The sequence below is a fragment of the Adiantum capillus-veneris genome, chromosome 12, assembly GCF_014529385.1.
Source record: "Adiantum capillus-veneris isolate H3 chromosome 12, ASM1452938v2, whole genome shotgun sequence".
Classification (NCBI taxonomy): Eukaryota; Viridiplantae; Streptophyta; class Polypodiopsida; order Polypodiales; family Pteridaceae; genus Adiantum; species Adiantum capillus-veneris.
This window is the reverse complement of record NC_140942.1, coordinates 155895510-155918996: the sequence shown is the minus strand read 5'-3', so window position 1 is coordinate 155918996 and position 23487 is coordinate 155895510. Positions and strand designations below refer to the sequence as shown.

The 23487-nt window shown below is 47.6% G+C and overlaps 2 protein-coding genes across 3 annotated transcripts in view; both read right to left on the bottom strand.

The window, feature by feature from the left end:
• Nucleotides 1-23487, bottom strand: part of LOC147446727 (uncharacterized) — a 46268-nt gene that overhangs the window by 5065 nt on the left and 17716 nt on the right. The window contains exons 4-9 of one of the 2 annotated variants that reach the window (XM_086525898.1): nucleotides 22471-22654; nucleotides 22190-22378; nucleotides 21839-21919; nucleotides 21599-21762; nucleotides 21348-21484; nucleotides 21117-21232 (exon numbers count right to left, since the gene is read on the bottom strand). In XM_086525898.1, coding sequence (XP_086382024.1) covers nucleotides 21117-21232; nucleotides 21348-21484; nucleotides 21599-21762; nucleotides 21839-21919; nucleotides 22190-22378; nucleotides 22471-22654 — 871 coding nt within the window. The remainder of the gene's footprint in view (nucleotides 1-21116; nucleotides 21233-21347; nucleotides 21485-21598; nucleotides 21763-21838; nucleotides 21920-22189; nucleotides 22379-22470; nucleotides 22655-23487) is intronic. The other variant, XM_086525897.1, reaches the window with a different exon arrangement.
• LOC147446729 (uncharacterized) lies at nucleotides 16352-20013 on the bottom strand. Its single transcript, XM_086525896.1, has one exon. It carries the CDS (start codon nucleotides 17096-17098, stop codon nucleotides 16352-16354), a length of 747 nt encoding a protein of 248 aa, XP_086382022.1. The 5' UTR covers nucleotides 17099-20013.

Genomic DNA, 23487 nt, shown 5'->3' with positions numbered 1-23487 from the left:
GATCAAAAGCTAAGCACTCTAGTAGTGTGTGGTACTCAGACTCTCGAACTTGCAGTCAGCATAATGTGCACAATCGATTTGACTCTTCTCCATTGCCCCAACGCCCTATCTCGCATCGAAGGAAATGGGAGCTAAGCCGAATTGCTGTGATAGTGCGTATCGCGGACAAGGGAATAGGCTCAAGCATGTAAGTGTGAGTACGGTTTCCTCTCTCAGCGAAGAACATGGTTTTGTAGTTGGGGGCAATATAGGTGGTGTAATGTATGAAGCGTAACCCACCGGATTTCTCCCAAGCCGTAATACATTGGCGTTGTAGAAAAGCTTCATTCACTTGAGAGTCAATTGAAGCATCATGTAGCAAGTGTAATGCATCCCATCTCCCAAACCACTTCTTTCTGTCTTGCATCCATCCCGTGCTCAAGATCTTGCTTTTATGCGTCTTTTGAACTTTTTTGCTTGCTTCCCATGCAATTGTAGGAAGTCGATGTGGGGGGTTTTGACGCATCTTTATCATGTACTCCACAACCCTTTCCATGCCCATAACCTCAATTGGAAGAGATCCCGACTCAAGAAGTAGGAGCATATATGGTGTTTGTGTCTTAACTTGGAGAAAGTTTGTAAGAAAACGCTTTTGGACATTCTCAAACTCTTTCCAAGTAGACTTTGAGATGCTCCTGCCCCACACTTCAACTCCATAAAGAAGAACCGGTGTCACTAATGCATCAAAAAGATACTTCTTGAGAACCCAACACTTGATGTTTCCCGCATTACACATGTTCTCAAATGCATAATATGCTCTCTTTCCCGCTTCCAAACGACGCATAGCACATTCATGCCACTTGTGATTGGATGGAACCTCAAGGCCAAGGTACTTAAAGCTCTCAACAACTTCAAGTGTCTCGTTGTTGTACACAATGCATGGCTTCTCCTTATGGTTGGTTTTCACAAGCATAACCTTTGTTTTGGATTTATTTACAATCAGCCCACTATGCAAGCAAAAGTTCTCAAGGACAACCATAAGCTTTTGTGCATCTTCTAAAGTGTGTGCTAGAAGCACTACATCATCCGCATACAACAAAAGCATGATTACCGAATTGCAAATAGTGACCTCTTCAATGCCTTCTTCTTGCATAAAGTCAAGTACCATTTGTTCCAATTGATCGATGCATAGACCAAAGAGAGTTGGTGACAACGGAGATCCTTGTTTAACCCCATTAGTGCTTACAAAAATTTCTGAAATTTCTCTTCCCATGCGCAATTGACAAATCACCTTCTCATAGATTCGAGAAACCGCAAGCATAAACTCACTTGGCACTTGGAGTTCTTCCATCCTTCTCCACAAATTGTTACGTGGAATCATATCAAAGGCTTTCTTAAAGTCCACAAAACAACCATACAATCGCTTGCCTTTCAGCCGACTTTCCTCCATGAGAACACGAAGAGTGACAAGATGATCAATGGTGCTATGGCATCGACGAAAACCCGCTTGTCCCTTTGCACGCTTGTCATTCTCTTCAGCCCAATCACTCAATTTCATCTCCATTATGCACCCAAACAACTTTGCCATAAGAGACCCAATCATTATAGTCCGGTAGTTGCTTACATTCTTTACATCCCCTCCTTTATGCAAAGGCTTAACCCAATTAGTACTCCAATCATAAGACATACCATGTTGAAGTGCAAGGTTGAACATATCACGCATCCACTCATGAGTAAAATCTCCCGTCCATTTGATCATCTCTGGCTTGATACCTTGAAGATCTCCCGCTTTGCGAGTGGCCAACTTTTCAAGCCCACCACATACATCCTCAATAGTAAAAAAAGACGGCATACATGGGAGTGAACCATAAAATGGCATTTTTTCAGTATTTGCTTGCTCATATAATTGCCTACAATGTGTGTACATATCCACTAGACTCAAGTTACCAAAATTCTCAACCCGCTTGCCTCTCAAGTTTCTCCAAAATCTTCCACATGCATGTGCCTTTTCTTGGACTTGAAATTCTTGTTGCTTTACTTCCCATCTTCTTCTCTTCTTTTGAATCAATGCCTTGTATGTATGCAAATGACTTTGATAGTTGTCTTTGTCCATAGTTGCATCAGGCTTTATTAAGGACTTTCGAGCATCTTGACATTCTTTATCAAACCACCTTTTGAGTGATCTATCTTTGTTGATACCATGGAGATGCTTTATGGCAAAGCATTCTTCCGCACAAGAACAAATAGCTTTCTTGAAAGCTTCCCATTTAGTTTCCAATGGTGCATCACATTGAAGCTTTGTCATCCATAATTTTTGCTCAACCATTTCAATGTACATTGGTGCCCGTTTGAAATCCATACATAGTGATAACTTTTCTTTCCTTTGACTGAAATTATCATGCTTAGTTGCTTCTCCACATGAAAGGTCAATACATAAGGTGCGATGGTCGGATTCCGGGGTCCATTGACCAAACATAAAACTCTTTATGCGATACATGATGGCTTCAAAGAGTAGCATATAGTCAATCACACTATCCCCATTATGTCTCCTACATGTAAATCCATTGGTTCCACTCCACAAAGATACACCATTGGCAATGAGCATACCCGTGGCAATAAGCATACCCGTGCTATTACACATGTGTAAAAGTAACTTTCCATAGTGATTCGGCTCTTTCTCATCCATTGAAGTACGATCATACAAGTGAACTTCCTCCAACTCCCTTGAAATGTATGGCATATCAAATTGTTGAGTATGATGTTGCAATGTTTTTGTGCGAGCATTGATATCCCCAAATACAATAACATCACCTTCACCTTTAAAATAAGCAATGTCCTCTTCCAAATCAGAAAATGATTGATCTCTATCCATGCAAGCATAAAAGGGAGAATCATGATGAGGAATGTAGCAACCGGCTACAAAAATGGGTGCTCTTTTTGGTGTCATAATTTTCAGCCATACACAACGTTTGTACTTGTCATCTTTCACAATTGATACAAAATCTTCCAATCCTTTCTTAACCATACATGCTAACCCTCCTTGTCCTCTTCGTTGCTTGAGATTCTTTGACCACATCAATGAATGTACATTGTAATCCTCCAAGCCGTTAATCCTTTGTGTATCATGCTCCCAAGTTTCAACAAGAAGTACAACATCGGCTTTGCCTGTTAGTTCATCAATGCCAATCCCCGCATTCCATGGGTATCCATTACAATTCCAAAAGCATATTTTCAATTGTAACTCGGTCTCATAGGTCACGCATCCCTATTTGCTTGAGAGACTTTCCTCCTCCTTGGGCACATTTTCTTCATGAGAGATCTCCTTGTTTTTATTATTCTTTTCCTCATATGCCTTGCGACGCATATTTTGTTGCTTAATAGTGCGATCTTCACATACAAAACATTTTGTATCTCTCAAATAGATCCAACTATTATCAAGGATAATCTTTCGCTTGGTCTCATCCGGCATGGTGCATACAATTGGCCGTTCTCCCGAGCGAGGAGCTCCTTGCTTCCCCACTCTATGTGCTCCATAGACCATAACTCCGGACATGCCAAAGTGGGTTTTCAAGAAATCTTCAATAACAATGGCAAGAGAAAGAGGTGTCTCTAACTTCTCTTCGGGAATTCCATGAATAACAATGTTCTTGGAACGTCGCTCCCGTTCCTTGAACTCCTCCACATCCACATTCTCAACATTCTTTGTTTGAACCATAGCTTGCATGAGAGAGGAATTAGAAACCACATTGCTACCACATACATCAGCCCAAGACTTGTTTGTGCATACATTTTTCATGTCGCATACATCCCGGCTCATAGTGTCAAATTTCTCCTCTTTCAATACATGGTCATGCTCTACTTTGCTCATCCGCTCCTTCAAAGCATTCAAGTCCACAAGAGAGCGTTTACATTCCTTGACTTCCTCTTCAAGTTACATCAAACGTGTTGTTTGCATCTGAAGTGTCCTCTTGAGATTCTCATTCTCAACCACAAGTACCCTTAGTGTGCCATTCTCCATTGCAAGTGCTCGTAAGTCTTCGCCTTGTTTGTTTACGGTCTCTTGCAATGATACCAAGTACGCCATGATCATGGTTTCCCATGTCGTTGGTTGGGTGGTTGTGTTGCTATCTCCACACTTGGGAGATTTTGGATCATTTTCCACAATGGTTGTGGACCTTATTGAAGAAGAACCCTTGCGAGTGCTGGAAGACATTGTATGTAAAATAGGAGATGAGAATCAATTTTGTTGAACCTGTTCACTTCAGAAATGCTGCTACAGAAACGCCTTCCATAACTCTGAAAATTTCTGTCTTTACATCAATGCGTAGAGGACTTCGTGCTCTTCGATTGAGGCGATAGATCACCCAAATTGGAGTTCGGATGAAGAAGTTATGATCAAAAAAGTGGACTGTTGTCTACTAGGTCAAAAAACGGCTGCGTTTTTTGAGAGAGAGAGAGAGAGAGAGAGAGAGAGAGAGAGAGAGAGAGAGAAATGAAATGAAATGAAATGAAATGTTATATTAACGTCTTCAAAAGGCCAAAGTGACCTATGAGACCAAAAAATTACAATGTGGTGGATCCGATACAAAGTCAAAGTCAGAGTAACAAGATGACAATAATGACAAAAATGAAATAACAAATGTCACAATAAGAGAGAGAGAGAGAGAGAGAGAGAGAGAGAGAGAGAGATTAATAACATCAAATCCATGTATTAAGACTTTTGTGCATCATGAAAGAACAAACAATGAGAGATAAAGCTACCTAACTTTGTGGCTCAATGCTAGATTACATGCCAGGGTAAGTACAATAGGCTCAATCACAGTGACATTGTCTTTGACAAGTATAGAAGGGAAATCTTTGGAGAAACATTATTGTTAGCATTGTCATTCTCAGCCAGACCTTGGATGTCAATGCATATGAAAGACGGCTGCCGGTCCTATCACTATGTACCCCTGTACCCGAGAGAGAGAGAGAGAGAGAGAGAGAGAGAGAGAGAGAGAGAGAGAGAGAGAGAGAGAGAGAGAGAGAGAGAGAGATATGAAATGAAATGAAATGTAATATTAACGTCTTCAAAAGGCCAAAATGACCTATGAGACCAAAAGGTTACATCTGGTGAATCTAATACCAGGTGTGGGTACAAAAAGTACAAATAACTGAAAAGAAAATAGTGCGTAGGGGTGGGGTGAAAGCTGATACAAGGGGAATACAAAGGGTGAGCTGATACAATGGAGCTCTCTAAGAGTCGAGGCATTATATACATATACATCAGTATCCAAAAGGCTATAGAGATTCAATGTACTCCAAGGTAGACACTCTATCGGGACGGCTCCTATATGAGGATGACACTCTATCTCTAGCTGATATGAGGATGTGTGTATCTAACCAATAGCACATCGTATCCCGTGGGATAGATGAGTGTCCTTGTATCCTGGTCTGATCACAAAAACCATCCTCCGTGAGTTGAAGAAGATGCTCTCTATAGAAAGTCATCTTCGTACCTAGCTCATGTGTAGGTTGTATCCATGTCCTCTTCGTATCCAGCTGAATCAAGTCCTGTCTGATGAGCCTAGTAATCTCTGCCCTAGTGAGGGAGATGGAGGGTGCATCCAGAGAGTATTGAAATGGGGGTAGCCAATCCATACTAACGCCATGTAATTGAAACCAAGATGCCATCTTTGCATACCAACATGATCTATCTCCCTGCAATGCCAGTTGTCTCGAAGACTCTAGTGCTAATCGAGCATATCTGTCTCTGGGGAGAGCCCGAGTGCTATGCATATATGAAACTGATCTAGTAAGTGCCTCCACTACCAATGGAGGAGCAACAAGCTTCGCCCTAACAATGTCATGTGGTATTGAGGCCTTGGCCCTAATCATCCGAGAAACATAGACACCAAGGGCTTCTCCATCCATCAGTACTGTAAGCTCTGCTATGGTAATCAATTGAGGGGCCCCATATCTCCACTCCGTATAGCATGGCCGAAGTGACCAAAGTGTCAAAGAGCCAAAGCTTTGTCCGAGGTTCTTGGAACTGGACCTGCGAACATATCCTCTCAATTCTCCCCAATGCTGCATAGGCTCTGGTCAATCGCGTATCTGTTGCACGTCTCAGGGAAAATATGAACCACTAAAAACCACACCAAGATAAGTGTATGTATCTGCATACTCCACAGTCTCTCGACCATATGTAAAAGTGGGGGCGGATCTCCTTACCCACTGCGCCGTGGTGTTAAACACCATTACCTTGGTCTTACCAAGGTTCACAGACAATCCACTGTCCCGAGCAAATCCATGCAATGCGTTCAAATGACGCTGCATCCCCTCTGGAGAATCGAAGATCAACACAATATTATCAGCATATAACAGCAACGGAATCCATGTCCCTGCAAGTTGGGCACCTCTATCACCCTCTGTATGTACATAATCTGAAAACTCATCTACATATATCCCAAAGAGAGTCGGAGATAGGGGACAACCCTGCTTCACCCCAATGGTGGAGTGAACCATATCGGACATGCCCTGAGTAGTGCGTACATGTCCTACCATTGTCCTGTATAAAGCTAAGATCCCCCATATCAACTCTGTGGGCACCCCCATGTCTTGCAATCTGCGTATGAGTCTGGCTCGTGGCACTGTATCAAAGGCTTTGCGGAAATCAACAAAGCTACAATATATCCTCCTGCCATGGTGTCTACCCTCCTCAATAATGGCTTTGAGTGTCAAAATCTGGTCAAGAGTAGAGAAACCTCTCCTAAACCCCACCTGTCCTGTTGCCCGTATGCCCTCTCTCTCTGACCATCCACTCAGCTCATGCTCAAGAATTGATGCATATAGCCTAGCCAGAGTGTGACCAACCATGATGGTTCGGTAATTCCCGGGAAGCATAGGATCTTCCGACTTGAAGATAGGCACAATAGTGGACATACTCCAAGTCTTAGGGAAACCCTCATACATGGCTCTATTAAACATCATAGCAAGAGGCTCTGCAAGCATATCTCTAGCATGGATAAAGTGCTCTGCTACCAGACCATCATGATCCTGTGCTATTCCTATCTTCATCTTGTCAATGGCTTTCCTTACCCTCTCAGCAGTAAAGAAAGTACATGTTTCTGGGCATGCCTCTGGAGGGTCAGGCAAAGGTGGCTGCCATGATGCTGTGTAGAGAGATGTAGCATATTCCCCCCATGTCTCTGTGGAAGTGATGGCTGGCGGTGGAGAGTGTTCATTAAAAAGCCTCCATGCTTCACTAGAGTCCTGACTCATAAACAGCTGATACAGATCACGCTCTAATTGAGATTGGTAAGCCCTCTTCTTTCATCGCACTAGGCGACGGAAGATAATCCGTGACTGTCTATGTGTAGTGGTACCCATGAGCACCTCTCTCTAATCCTCATCTCTCTACACTCCTCATCATACCCACTGTTCTAAGGCATGCTCCCAGATCGTCTGCATGTAGGCTGGTTGTGGGGATATGCCTTTGAGACTGCATCATGTAGCGTCTCTGTCAGAATCTGGGTGAGCTCATCTAGTGGTCGTCCTAGCTCCTGAGTGCATAGCTGTCTATATATCTCATCAGTGTACACGTGATCCGTCTCCCTCGTGAAGGTATATCGAGTATGTGTGGAGGCCTCTCCCAATGGAGTTGTGCTGAACTGGAACGATAGAGTGAAAGACAAGATAGCATGATCGACTGCTATCCCAACCGGCCTAGTTCCCACCACGAAATCCTGAAAGGAAGGAATGAGTCCTGGTGGAGCCATAACATAATCCATTGTACTAGCGCCATGTCGGTGTGGAAAGCATGTAAAACCACCGGCTGCTGCAGGGAATCTCTGTAAGCCATTCAAAATGGCCAATCCATGTGCAATCTCCATATCAGACAAGTATCTACCATACTCAGTGTGCTCCTCATCCTGTGATAATCTAGACAGGCCCATTTCTGTAATATCAAGCTCCCGCATCAACTCCTCTGAGGTATCATAGAATATTGTCTGGTGATGGGCAGTCCTAACATTGAAATCCCCCAAGATAATAATGTCGCCGACTCTAGAAAACTCCCATATGTGCCTGGTAAAGCTAACCCTGTTGCAGATGCGTTAAGTCGCAAAGGACAGATCTTGGCTCTTAAGTCAAGATCCACAATTTCTATTCAGGGTGTCTCTTTCGCCAGCATATCATAATCTAAAATAGAGAAGAGGAATTGTCCTCTAGGTGATGCATAAACTGACATGCTAGGAGGAAAATAGCCAATAGCGATGTAGAGATATCTACATGTCTCTGCCTTCAGTCTCACCCACATGTACCTAGCATGCTCATCGCTACGAGCTATATGTATCAGAGAGTGTAGCTCCTCCCTGAATAAGACTGCCACTCCTCATGAACCTCGTCCTCTGCGCTCTGATCGAATCTCCTGTCTGCAAGTTGTCTCCCATCTGTATCTGCTCACATGGGGCATGGACTGCCCCGGGGCTTGATGCGTCTCAGAGTAGAAAATGATCTCTCTCCCTGTGAAACTATCCTCAAAGGCCCCACATCAAGGTGCAAAGATCCATTACAATTCCATGTAGCCACTCTGAGTGTGGTCCCATAGGTCTCGCATCGTCATGCGGGACGCTTCTCCAGAATAACCACTCGTCTATCTTTGTAGAAGGCCACTTTCCCCTTCTCTCGAGCTGTCATTATCTCGGGCATAACTTCTTTCATATGAGCAAGCTGTGTGAGTGTGAGGTCATCTCCAAGGAATATGTCCGTTTTCTTTAGTGTAGGACGCTTCTTCAAGAAGTCCTTTGCCTCCATGGATGGGAAGCGCATGATTAGAGCTCTTTCTTTTGAAGTCTCCCCATTTCCTTCTGTCTTCTTCCCTACCCTCCATGCCTTTGTATGAGTAGCCTCACTACTCATCGTGCGGAGGCGTTCTTTGACTTCCCCTTCCACATCATCTCGGTCTTTTAGACCGGTTATTCGTATGTGCAAAGCTCTAGTCTTCCTTCGCTGCTCTTCTTCTAAAGTCATGTTGATGATTGTAGGAGTTGGGATAGATGTGGCTTCTTTCCCTTTCCCTTTCCCTTTCCCTTTCCCTTTCCCTTTCTTAGGGACTTCTATCCATTTCTCAACCTCATCCACCTTCTTCTGTGTCTTCGTGATTACATCCACCCACGAGGACGTCTTTGCCCCATTCTGTTTCTCTTCCTCTTTGATCATCCGTACTTGTTCCTTGATAAACTTGATTACCTCTATCATCGAGGGCTGGAATTCACCTTCCTCTAGTCCACTGCTTGCTCTATCAGCAAGTTCTCGCTTGAGCGCTGAGACCTCTTCTTTGAGTGCTTGTGAATCCGCCTTAAGTGCTTGTATCTCTGCGTGCAGGTCCTCTTTCTCCTTCTTCCAGTGTGTGCCTTCGTTGAGGAACATTTGAAGAAGGTTTGCCTTATGCTTCCACCATCCTTCCATCTCTGCTTTCCACTCCTTCATCTCCCTTTCCACTTGTGTTATCTGCTTGTTTGTAAGCATGAAGGTTGCCTTCGTACGGGACTTGCAGACTAGAGAAGCGCTCATGACCTCCATCATAACGGCCCCTGTTTTCTATTCCTACAAGCCATAAATCTACACGAGTTCCCCTTCCTTTGCTTTTACCATGAGGGCGTGCTGCACAGTCGTTGGTCTGCTGCTGGTCGACACACCCTATTTGAACCTGGTGGTGAGAGCTGCTTTGCAGTTGTTTAGGCTGCTAGTCAACGCACATTAACGTCTTGCAAAGGACTGAACTCAGCCTGCAGCGTAAACCTGCCAGCATGCAAACCTGCTCCCAAGCGGCGTGCGAACCTACCCTCCCTGTTCACTGGCGGGCACCACCTGCTGCAGATTGTGAGCATGACCTGCTGGTCCCCTTGGCATTGCAGGCTCACCGCAGAGATGAAGGCCTCTCTGTTCAGCAGCAGGGCAGCAGCGTGCACAAGCAGCAGGGGCTTCAGTGAGGGCTGCCAGCTTTCGGGAGCCTTTTCCCCTGTGCAGTCATGCTCTGCTGCTGGTCATCAGCGCCATCCAGGCCTGCTCGTGCTAAAGAGAGAGAGGGTGCACCTGCGCGCGACCTGTGTTTCCAGCCTTGCTCCCCCTGCGTACCTGCTCCCCTTGCGTCTCCAGCCTTGCGCGACCTGCTCCCCCTGCGTTTCCAGCCCTGCACGATCTGCTCCCCCTGAGTTTCTGCACACCTGCGCGCTCAGCAGCCCGCCATTTTCCTCCTGCAGGCCTGCTCGCGCTAAGACAGAGAGAGCTGCGCGCTCAGCAGCCCGCCATTTTCCTCCTGCAGACCTGCTCACGCTACACACACACACACACACACACACAGAGAGAGAGAGAGAGAGAGAGAGAGAGAGAGAGAGAGAGAGAGAGAAATGAAATGAAATGAAATGTTATATTAACGTCTTCAAAAGGCCAAAGAGACCTATGAGACCAGAAAGTTACAATGTGGTGGATCTGATACAAAGTCAGAGTAACAAGATGACAAAATGACAAAAATGACAAAATAAAATATATGGAATCCTAGACTGCTGGGTGTGGACTAAGCAGCTAAAACAGCTAGCTGGGATAGGTAGATCATAGGAGATCCAGCATCGGTCGCTGGCGGATCTCATCAATCTCCTCCATGGTCAGTAGTCTGACCGGGCGCTGTGCATGTCGAGCCAAAGTGACTGGACCCTCTGATGCAGCCTCTGTCGATGTTGTGTAGTCCTCCTCAGTCATGGGCGTCTGGATCTCCCCAGCTCAGTCGCTCGTTCGATCAGTATGCCTCTGGTGTAAAGCGACGTGCTCTGCTGTGGTAGTAACTCCTCCGGGTGTCCAGTGGCAGCTCTAAAGAAGTCTGTGATCTGTCTCTGAGACCGGCTAATCTTTCCTCTCATCAGGCTCTCTCTGTGTCTGTGAAGCTTGAGCAAAAACAAACCCAGGCATCTCTGATCCTCGTATCGCATGACTCTGGAGAATGGTCCACAGCCATCTCTGAACAAGCAATGGAAGCGGCCTCGTATCTCGTAGTAGACGGGGCAGTGGCATGTGTAGTGCAACTCTGTTTCAGGCTCGATGTCACACAGGGGGCATGTCCTGGCCTCTGCTGGTACTCCGCTGTATCTCCCAGTCTCGATCCGTAGCTGGTATGAAGATGTGCGTATCTGGCCAATAGCACATCGCACCCCATGAGACAGGTGTGTCCATGTATCTGGGCCTCATCACAAAACCATCCTCCGTAAGCTGGAGGAGATGCTCTCTGTATCTGTAGAAAGCCATCTTCGTGCCTAGCTCCTATACTGGCTGTATCCATGTCCTCTTGGTGTCTAGCTGGGTCAAGTCCTGGCGAATTGAGCCCGGTGATCTTGGACTGTGTAAGAGTCAGAGAGGGCGTATCCAGTGAGTACTGGAAAGGAGGCAATCTGTCTATGCTAAACCCATGCGCCTGAAACCATGACATCATCTCCCCATACCAGCATGTTTTCTCCCTGCACGGCTAACTATCGAGAGGACTCAAGTGCAAGGCGTGCATATCTGTCTTTGGGGAGTTCCCACATGCGGTGTATGAAGGAGACCGATCTTATGAGCACCTCAACCACCAGTGGGGAGGCAGCTAGCTCTGCTCGTATAATAGCACGTGGTACTGAAGTCTTGGCCCTAATGAGCCGCGAGATCATAGAGACCAGAGGCTTCTCCATATCCCCCCATCCATCACTTCGGCCTGTCCTCCCGTGTTGGTCCAGTGAAGGTCCCCAAATCTCAGCTCCATAGAGCAATACAGAAGCCACCAAAGTGTCAAAGAGCCAGAGCTTCGTCCGATGCTCCTGAAACTGGACCTGTGAACACATCCTTTCCAATTTACCCAATGCTGCATGGGCTCTGGTCAATCGAGTCTCTGCTGCCCTCCTCAGTGAAAATGATGGCCCACTGAAAACCACTCCAAGGTAAGTGTAAGCATGTGTATACTCCACCTTCTCCTGTCAAGCGGGCGCTAACCTCCTGATCCACTGTGGGGTGGTATTAAATACCATGACCTTGGTTTTACCAAGGTTGACGGGACAAACCACTTTCTTGGGCAAACCTATGCAAAGCATCTAGGTGTCATTGCATCCCCTCCGGAGAGTCAGAGATCAAAACAATATCATCAGCATATAACAATAGTGGAATCCATGTCCCTGCCAGCTGTGCACCTCTATCACCATCTCTCTCAATGTAGTCAGAAACCTCATCTACATACATACCAAATAGAGTAGGAGAGAGCGGGCAGCCCTGCTTCACCCCAACAATGGAGTAAACCGGTGTGGATAGACCCTCTGGGGTGCGTACATGCCCCACTATTGACCTATATAATGCCATGACCCCCCAAATGAGCTCTGTGGGTACTCCCATCTGTTGTAATCTGAGCATCAATCTCGCTCTGGGCACTATGTCAAATGCTTTACGGAAATCCACAAAGCTGCAATAGATTTGTCTCCCACGCGATCTACCCTCCTCAATGATGGCTCTGAGTGTCAAGATATGGTCAGGAGTAGAAAAACCTCTCTTGAAACCTGCCTGTCCGGCTACGCGCATCCCCTCCCTCTCTGCCCATCTACTCAGCTCTGCTCCTCAAGAATAGATGCGTACAACCGTGCCAGTGTGTGTCCAATCATGATGGTACGATAGTTCCCAGGCTCCATAGGTCTCCCGACTTGAAGATAGGTACAATAGTAGATAGGCTCCAGGTATCAGGCAAGCCCTCACACATGGCACAGTTAAACATAACTGCTAGAAGCTCTGCTAGTAAATCTCTGGCATGCATGAAATGCTCAGCCACTAAGCCATCATGATCATATGCTCTCCCAGTCTTCATCCTGTCAATGGCCTTCCTCACCATCTCAGCGGTGAAAAAAAACACGTGTGCGCGGGCATGGATCGGGGGGGTCGGGAAGGGGGGGCTGCTCAGGAACTGTGTACAAAGATGATGCATACTGGCAGAAATGCTTAGTCACTAAGCCATCATGATCATATGCTCTCCCAGTCTTCATCCTGTCAATGGCCTTCCTCACCATCTCAGCGGTGAAAAAAAACACGTGTGCGAGCATGGATCGGGGGGGTCGGGAAGGGGGGGCTGCTCAGGAACTGTGCACAAAGATGATGCATACTGGCCCCAGGCCTCTGTAGAGAGAGAGAGAGAGAGAGAGAGAGGGGGGGGGGGGGGGGGGGGGGGGGGGGTTGCTGTACCTTGCTGCCCCACAGGCCCAGCGTGCTGCTCTCCACTACAGGTCGTCACCTCCACAGCACGCAACTCATCCCCAACAACAGCAACAGGTCGTCACCTCCACAGCACGCAATTCGTCACCTCAGCAGCAACAGGTCGTCCCCTCCATAGGCCTGCTCTCGCTAAGACAGAGAGAGCTGCGCGCTCAGCAGCCCGCCATTGTCCTCCTGCAGACCTGCTCGCGCTACACACACACACACACACACACACACACACACACACACACAGAAATGAAATGAAATGTTATATTAACGTCTTCAAAAGGCCATAGTGACCTATGAGACCAGAAAGTTCCAAGGTGGCGGATCTGATACAAAGTCAAAGTAACAAAATAACCTAATCAACAGAACAAAACAAAGATATATATTATGGGATTCTAGATAGGTCAATGCGAGCTAAGCCAAAAAACTAAGCAAGAATGGGCGGCTAGTTGGGATAGCTGAATCACAAAAGATCTAGCATCGGTCGTTGGCGGATCTCATCAATTTCCTCCATGGTTAGTAGTCTGACCGGGCGCTGTGCATGCCTGGCCAACGTGCTCTGAATCTTTTGACGAAGCCTCCGTCGATGCTGTGTAGTCCTGCGCAGTCGTGGGCGCCTGGATTTCCCCAGTTCAATAGCTCGGTCAATCAATGTGCCTCTGGTGTGAGACGGGGGGGGGGGAGCTCTGCTGTGGGAGTGGCTCTTGCGGCTGTCCCGTGTCTGCTCTGAAGAAGTCTGTAATCCGTCTTTGTGACTGGTTAGTCTCGCCATTCGTCAGGCTCTCTTTGTGTCTGCGCAGCTCGAGCAAGAACAGACCCAGGCATCTTTGATCTTCGTATCCCATTACTCTTGAGAGTGGTCCAAAACCCTCTCTGAACAAGCAATGGAAGCGGCCTCGTATCTCGTAGTAGACGGGGCAGCGGCATGTATAATGCAGCTTTGTCTCAGGTTCCATGTCACACAAGGGGCATGTCCTTGCCTCTGCTGGTACTCTGCTATATCTCCCGGTTTCAATCCGCAGCTGGTGAGACGATGTGCGTAATTGGCCAATAGCACACCGTATCCCATGAGACACGTCGGTATCCATGTATCTGGGTCTCATTACAAAACCATCTTCCGTAAGCTGGAGAAGGTGGTCTTTGTAGAAAACCATCTTCATCCCCAGTTCTTGTGCTAGTTGTATCCATGTCCTCCTAGTGTCTAGCTGGGTCAGGTCTTGGCGAATGAGCTTGGTGATCTCTGACTGTGTAAGAATGAGAGATGGTGCATCCAATGCATACTCGAATGGTGGCAGCCTGTCTATGCTGAACCCATGCGCCTGAAACCATGATGTCATCTCCCCATACCAGCCTGTTGTATCTCCTTGTATGGCTAACTGTCGGGAGGACTCAAGTGCCATGCGAGCATATCTGTCTCTGGGAAGTTCCCCTGTGCGGTTTATGGAGACTGATCTGGTGAGCGCCTCTACCACTAGTGGGGGGGCCGCCAGCTCTGCACGAATAATGGCCCGTGGTACTGATGCCTTGGCTCTAATGAGCCACGAGATCATAGAGACGAGAGGCTTCTCCATGTTCCCCCATCCGTCTGTGCGACCCGTCCTTCCGTGGTGATCCAATGAAGGTCCCCATATCTCAATCCCATAGAGCAATGTTGATGCCACCAAGGTGTCAAAGAGCCAGAGCTTCGTCCGGGGTTCCTGAAACTGAACCTGCGAGTACATCCTCTCCAATCTACCCAATGCTGCGTGGGCTCTAGTCAGTCTGGTCTCTGCTGCTCTTCTGAGTGAGAATGTGGGTCCACTAAAAACCACTCCAAGATAAGTGTAAGCGTCTGTATACTCCACAGTCTCCTGGCCGTAGGTGAATGTAGGTGCTGATCTCCTAATCCATTGTGGGGTGGTATTAAACACCATAACCTTGGTTTTACCAAGGTTGACAGACAAACCACTTTCATGGGCAAACGTATGCAGAGCATCCAGTTGGCGTTGCATTCCCTCTGGGAATTCGGAGATCAACACAATATCGTCCGCATATAACAAAAGTGGAATCCATGTCCCTGCCAATTGTGCACCTTTATCCCCGTCCTTGTCAATGTAGTCAGAAACCTCATCCACATACATACCGAAAAGAGTAGGAGAGAGTGGGCAACCCTGCTTCACCCCAATAGTGGAGTGAACCGGTATTGAGAGTCCCTCCGGGGTGCGTACATGCCCTACTACTGATCTGTATAATGCCATGATCCCCCAAATGAGCTCTGTGGGTACTCCCATTTCCTGTAATCTGCGCATCAGTCTAGCTCTGGGTACCGTGTCGAAAGCCTTGCGCAAGTCCACAAAGCTACAATAGATCCGTCTCCCATGAGATCTGCCTTCCTCGATGATGGCCGCGAGTGTTAGGATATGGTCAAGAGTAGAGAAGCCTCTCCTGAATCCTGCCTGCCCAGTTGCACGCATTCCTTCCCTCTCTGCCCATCTACTCAGCTGTTGCTCAAGAATGGATGCATACAAACGTGCCAGTGTGTGCCCGATCATAATAGTGCGATAATTCCCAGGCTCCATGGGGTCTCCTGATTTGAAGATAGGTACTATCGTAGATAGGCTCCAGGTGTCCGGTAGGCCCTCACACATGGCACGGTTAAACATAACTGCTAGAAGCTCTGCTAGTAGGTCTTTGGCATGTATGAAATGCTCAGCTACTAGGCCCTCATGATCATATGCTCTCCCAGTCTTCATCCTGTCAATAGCTTTCTTCACCATCTCAATGGTGAAAAAGACACATGTGTGTGGACATGGGTCGGGGGGGGGGGGGTTGGGGAGAGGCGGCTGTTCAGGTGCTGTGTACAAAGATGATGCGTATTGACCCCAGGTCTCTATGGAGGAAATAGCAGAGGGGGGGGGGATTGCTCATGAAAGAGCCGCCACGCCTCACACGAGTCTTGACTCATGAATAGTTGATATAGATCCTGCTCGAGTCGAGCCAAAAAAGCCCTCTTCTTCCGCCGCACCAGGCGTCGAAAGTCCATCTGTGACTGTCTGTGAGTGACGTCCCCCAACAGCACCTCCCTCTGAAGTCTGGCTCTAGTCTGGCGGCACTCCTCATCGTACGAGCTGTTCTGAGGCATGCTCCCAGATCAGCGGCTCTGCTCAGGTTGGGTGTGTGGGTATGATTCTGCTACTGCCTCATGTAATGTCTGTGTCAGTATAGTAGTTAGCTCCTCTAGAGGTCGCCCCGGGTCCTCAGTGCATAGGCGTCTGTAGATTCCGTCCATGTATACAGAGTCCGTCTCCCTTGTGAATGTGTAGCGAGTAGGGGCTGCTACTCGTGGCCTGTGTGCTACACTGAATTGGAAAGAGATGGTCATTGACACCAGAGCATGATCCACTGCCACCCCGATCGGTCTGGGCCCAACTGTGAGATCTTGGATACTAGAGATGAGATTTGGTTGTGCCATGACATAGTCCACCGTGCTGGCTCCATGTCTGTGTGGGAAGCATGTAAAACTTCCCGCAGCAAGAAATCTCTGTAGGCCGTTCAAGATGGCCAATCCATGTGCAGTGCCCATGTCTATCAGGTGTCGCCCATACTCAGTATATTCCTTATCGTGTGATAGTCTGGAAAGGCCCGTATCTGCCACATCTATCTCTCTTAGCATCTCCTCTGAAGTATCATAAAACACTGCCTGGTGATGGGCAATCCTAGCATTGAAGTCCCCGAGGATGATAATGTCACCGTCTCTAGAGAACTCCCATATGTCGTCATCTAAAATAGAGAAAGGGGATTGTCCCTTGGGTGGTGCATAAGCTGATGTGCTCGGGGGAAAGTAACAGATAGCTAGATAGAGGTATCTGCTTGTCTCAGCTTTCAGTCTCACCCACATGTACCTGGCCTGCTAGTCCCTACGGGCTATATGTATCAGTGGCTGCAGATCCTCTCTAAATAACACTGCCCCTCCTCCCGAGCCCCGCCCTCTGTGCTATGAGCGTGTCTCCTGTCTTTAGGCTGTCTCCCACCTATATCCACTGATGTGAGGCATGGATTGCCCCGGGGCCTGGTGTGTCTCAGAGTAGAAAATGATGTCTCTTCCAGTAAAGCTATCCTCAAAAGCACCCACATCAAGACGCATAGATCCATTGCAATTCCAGGCAGCTACTTTGAGTGTGGTCCCATAAGTCACGCACCGTCATGTGGAGCGTCGCTCCAGTATTACTACTTTTCCGTCTCGGTAGAAAGCGATCTTGCCTTTCCCCCTTGCCGCTCTAATCTCCGGCATTACTTCCTGCATATGAGCGATCTGCAAGAGGGTGAGATCGTCCCCGAGAAAGATGCCACTCTCCTTAAGAGTTGGTCTTTTCTTCAAGAAAGACTTCTTTGCTTCCATAGAGGGAAAACGGAGGATGAGTGCTCTTTCTTTTCAGGTTTCTCCACTACCTCCATTTTTCTTTATGTTGCACACTCTCCATGCCCTTGTGTGTGTCGGCTCATGAATCCCCATCAGGGCTGTGAGTTTTTTTACCTCTTCGTCCACATTGCCTTTGTCTTTAAGACCGCAAATTCTCACATGTAAAGCGCGCACTCTTCTCCTCTACTCCTCCTCTAGTGTCTGGTTAATGATGTTGGGTGTGGATGTGGGCGTTATCTCCTTGTCTTTCCCTTTCTTGGCCACCTTGATCCATTTCTCGGCTTCGTCCGCCTTCTGTTGGGTTTTGGTAAGAACATCCACCCAAGAAGTCGTCATTTCTTTGTGTTGTTCTTCTCCCTCTTTGATGGCCCGTACTTGTTCCTTGATCGTGTTGATTTCTTCAATTACTGAGGGTTGCAATTCGCCCTCTTCCAGTGTGTTTCTTGATCGGGCTTCGACAAGTTCTTTCTTGAGTGACGCGATCTCTTCCTCTTGGGTTGTCACTTGGTCTTCCAGCGTGCTTATCTTGCTCTCTTGGATCAGCACACGTCCTTCGAGAATGTTTATTGTGCCCCAGAGATTGCGGTTCAACTTTGTGATGGTCTCCGTCATTTCCTCTTTGCATTTTCGAATGGCATCTTCTAAGGGGTCGGCTTTATCGTTTGTCTTCCTCATGCTTGAACGCTGTCCGCAAGGGGGGGGTTAGATGCACGTATGCACCCACACTAGTTGCAGTCCCGACGAGTGGTAGAGCAGAGGCGGTACGGCCCGGGGATGAAAACGTTAGTTACGAGAGAGAGATAGGGGAGGGGGGGGGGGGGGGGGGCGATAGTATAACCGGCCTGTACAACGTAGAGGGCGGTACTATTTCAATTACCTGTTAACTTTACACAGAGCACTGAGAAGGGAAGAGAACACAGTTGCGTCCAGCGACTAGAATGTCACTGCGCACACGAGACCGACACCCTGTAGGCCCCAAAGACTGGCGCCCCTTTCGGTATTTCTTTATTCAAATTAAGGTAGACGATCCGACGACTTAGCACAAGCTTTCACAAAGCTGTCCAAACCTGGCGAGGGCTGAAAACGCAGGTTTTCGACCGGATTTCGATAGCATAACGGCACAAAAACCCCTGTAGGTCAAAAACACCTGTCTAGGACAGATTCCCTCGATATCTGGAAGCTTTCTGGTGAGCTGTCACAGAAATTCAGCGGGCTGTAATTCTCTGTTTTTCACTGCCGGGAGCCCAAAAGCCTGTACACGCATCCCAAGGCTCTCACGAAGCTCCCCTGGTGTTCCCTTGCAGTTTAGGTGCGAAACCCTAAACCTGCAGAAAAACACAGCAGGCTGTAATTCGCTGTTTCGGATCGTTTTTAGCGGAGCGAACACGCCTACGCGTGTCCCAAGGGCTCCCGCACGCAATGGGACAGTTCCCCTGTGAATTGGACGAGTTTTCACGCAAGAAAACTCTCCAAACTCGCAATCTTTCGTGATGGAACTGTGCGTACCTGTGGGGGATTAGCAATTAGCTAATCCGGTTCCTGTTCAGAAGGCTCTTGCCTTGGCAAACGCGCATAAACCCCCAGAACTGTACATAGGTCAAATGAGAAGCCCACTAGTGGGGCATAACATACTGTACGTAGGGGAGAAAGAGAGCAATATGTAACGTGCGGGGCATCACTCCCGTCACCATACTGTGCATAGAGGGCAAGGTAAGCATTCCATAGCTTCTGTACCTGCTACAATCCACCTCAGGCTGAAAATGGCGGCCCCTTTGTTGATATGCAGCTCGTTTTTGCCTCCCAGAGTGGCAGAATCGCTCACAGGCTGACACATCGCCCAGTTTCCGAGTGTGGGCTTTCCGTGCTAAAAATATCTCAACTGGTGCGTCAGTTGACTTGGCAGCAGAGCAATAAAATGTTCCCCTTGTCATTCCAGAGCTAATGACGCGAACACATTTTCCGGTCAAAAATAGCAATTTCCTAAATTTTAGGAGATGCTTCCATGGCGTCCCTATCGGTCTCCTGACCATCATTGAAGACTACCATTTGACCAACATCTACAATGTGGGATAATTTACTGGCCCCTTTCAACTTATAAAGTTGCAGTGACTTGACGAGTGGCCCAAATTCCAGTCTGGCGCACACGAGCTTCCATACTCATCAGAATTCAGTGCTAACTGGCCCGGGCAGTCCCTGTCTGACCGACCTAGATCCTCGATGTGAGAAACCCATTTGGCTGCAGCCGTTTCACACTGGCCATGCAATGTCCACTTGCACCTTTTCAAGGGTTTTGGGACAAACAAGTAAAAATAAAATAAATATATCTAATACTTATTTACGGAAGGCAACAGGAAAAATACACCTCCTGGTGACAGATAGACTGAGGGGGGGGGGTCGATAGATAGGGGAGGGGGGAATAGCTGAAAAAGGTTGATAAGAGAGAGAGAGAGAGAGAGAGAGAGAGAGAGAGAGAGAGAGAGAGAGGGGAACGCAAGAGTGAGGTGAGGGGGCGAAAGTTTGAAAAATTTGAGGAGGGGGGGGGGGGGGGGGGGGGGGGGAGGTGGGGGATAGACTATAGTCAAAAATTAAAAACTTAAAACTTAAAAAGGTTGAAAATTAACCTGCGATAGACAAGGGGGGGGGGGGGGGGGGGGGGGGGGGGGGGGGGGGGGGGGGGCGATAGACAGCAGGGGGTGGGCGCGCGATAGGCAGCAGGGGAGCGCGCGCGCGCGCGAGAGAGAGAGAGAGAGAGAGAGAGAGAGAGAGGAGAGAGAGAGAGAGAGAGAGGGGGGGGGGGGCAGCAGGGAGCGCGAGGAGAGAGAGGGGGGGGGGGGGGGGGGGGGGGGGGGGGGGGAGCGGCAGGGGGGGGCAAGGGCGGATAGCGCGCGCGAGAGAGAGAGGGTACGGGGGCAGCAGGGCAGCGCGAGGGGCAGCAGGGGTGCGGGGGGCAGCACAGAGAGAGAGAGAGAGAGAGAGAGAGAGAGAGAGAGAGAGAGAGAGAGAGAGAGAGAGAGAGACTATATTAATGTCTCAAGTGGCCAATGATGCCCATGAGACCAAAATAGTATGGGGTCCCAGCTGAAAAAAATTCAAAAAAGAAATGGAATCCGACATGATACCCTCTCGGCAAACGGAATTTGATCGCACAAGCAGGTGAGGGAAGATCGCTCAGCATACGAGCGAAGAAGGGCTTGTGGTCTACAGCAAGTCTTGAAGTGCAGCTCCTACATGCACCCCTGCGTTCGAGTCCTCCATCCCTTTTCACAGGGGTGAGTGTTGAGTAGGATGCATTCTGACGACCTATGAAGCGGGCTAAGATTCGGACTTCCGAATCTTAGAGCAAATGAATAAACTAAAAAGAGAGCCAGTAAGTACACACAATTGAAAACGTCTTTCTCATTTGAAAGAACTAGAAACCAGCCTAAACCGAAAGGGTCATCCATCAGAGAGAGAGAGAGAGAGAGCAGACAGAGTTCTTACTGGACCATCCCCATACCTGAAGAGCTAAGAAAATGTTGGCCAAAGCTTGACCATACGTATCATGGAAATGCACGGCAATCTTGTCAACAGGAGCTACATCCATCACAGCTTCCAGCATAGGCAAAACATTTCCTGTTTAAGAAAAGCATTGTTTTATAATAAATTAACAAAAACTGTATTGAAAATTAACAAGTTACAACCCACAGAGCTAATTTCCAATATTGACAGCATAAAGGCTTCCATATACCAGGTGTTCCAGCACCAATGGTGTCACCAAGTGAGACCTCATAGCAGCCCATGTCCAGCAGCTTTTGCACAACATATGCCACCTTGGAGGGAGGGATGAACCCTTCATCAGGGCAGGCAACAACACAGGAAACATACCTGTAAGCAGTGAAGATACCAACAAACACATACCCGCATCAGCTACATCAAATTGCATATGGTGAACAGTGACCAAAAATCATTGATAAATAAGAATAATCAGCAATCAAATACCCTCGCACAGGGAGAGAGAGTCTCTTTGCGGCTTCCATCACATTCTCGTAACGCCTTAAGCTATCGGCAATACTACAATTGATGTTTTTTTTGGAAAATGCCTCCGAGGCAGAAGCAAAAATAGCAACTTCCTGCGCACCTGAGGCAACAGCAGCTTCAAACCCCTGCACAACATTAGGGAGACCAGAGTCATGAGCTGCCCCTTAGAGAAGTGTCACATTCACAAGGCAAAGCAATTACTCGAAGGTTTGGAGTTAGAACTGGAAATTGGGCACCCTTCAGTAACCTGACCCCAGCCATCACCTCTTTGGCATCTGCAAGCTACAAAAACAAGCAGATAAACAGTATGCTTAGTCTTCAGCTGGTGAATAAACACAATGCAAATCGAGGACCAGGTAGGCTGTATGCTCAGTGTTGAGCTGGTGAATAGACACGAGGCATGTCAAGGAAGAGAAGCAGAGATGTAAGAACGCCAAAAGCAATAGTCATGAAGCTTCGAATTACGTTGCAAAACTATAATAGCAGCACACATGCAGCGGCAGATCAACGACTATTATGTAAGTAGGCATGTCTAACCCAGATTTAAGCTACCTGAGGAACCCATTTGGGTGATACAAAGCTGGTTGCTTCAACAACCTTCAAGCCTGAATCAGCTAATCTCTTGATAAGCTCCACCTTCACATCAGTAGGAACTGCAGCCTTCTCGTTTTGTAAACCATCCCTTGGTCCAACCTCCACGATCTTCACAAATTTGGGAATACCTGTGACAATCTGCCCACCCTGCATCACGATTCAAGATCACCAATCTACAGAGCAGTCCAAACTTGCAAAGAGAACCTCAATTGCCGGAAGAAACATTAAAGATGAGCTACCTTTTTGGCAGATGATTTTAACCTCCCAAATGATGCTACTGGCAGATCAGGTGATGTTGGTGAATTGCTCCAATCACTACCAGAGTCGGCCCCCACAAAAGTCTTTCTTTCAGATAACAATGTCCTTGACCTTCGCAAATAAATTGAAGAACCAGTCCATCCCTGCTGATGCCCAGCCCCCCTCCTTGAAGACAAACAACTAGGCGTAAGAAAAAAGGTGAAGTAACGAAATACATCTTACACCTAGAAGGAGAAGTGAGGGAACAGTCAGATGACTCAGATTACTAGTAGTAGTTAGTTCCTAATCTGAAAGGATTAGTTATTGATTAAGTGTGGATTAACTATTAATGAAGTGTGGAGCCATGGTTTGTTGGTGAGAATAGTATTAGTTGGTCCCGACCATGCAGATTGAGCTTCTCTTTTAAGTCAATGTACCTTGGGTTTGTTAAAGATGCATGTATGTTGAAGTCACCCATCAAGCTTAGGGGCTATTTTAGATTCAAAATAGCTGACTTGGAGCAACACATCTCATCTACATTTTCCCTAAGGGCAGCTCTTCCCAGCCGATCTTATCTCCTTATCATCATCCAGTCCTTACCATTGATGGTACAGCCCATGTTGTACAAAGCATACTTAGCTTCTAGAGGGCAATCACCCCTTGTAGCATTGAGGCCTATACCATTCTCACCCACGAGTTTCCTGGTTGCCAAGAGGATGTACGTCTGATTTCCATGTCATGTCAATGCCTGAGGTCTTGTTGGCCGTATGTCGGAGGTAGTTGTACCCACAATCTATCATGCCAGGGGTCTTCCTTCATTCAGCAAAGTACCTGCAGTTTCTTCTCGACAAGCTTCGCAACATACTTTCGCGACATCCTCAATAGAATCTCCCGATGCTGCAAAGTTTCCAGGTGGTACCACCTCCTCCGACACCAGAAAATACGAGAGCTTTTAATCAGTAGCCTTCTCAACCGTCTAATCCACTTCAATCGTGACCCAACCGCATGCTCCAAGGACT

Excerpts from the sequence above, each read along its gene's own strand:
- LOC147446729 (XM_086525896.1), bottom strand. The coding sequence starts at position 17,098 with ATGTGGGTGAGACTGAAAGCTGAGACAAGCAGATACCTCTATCTAGCT.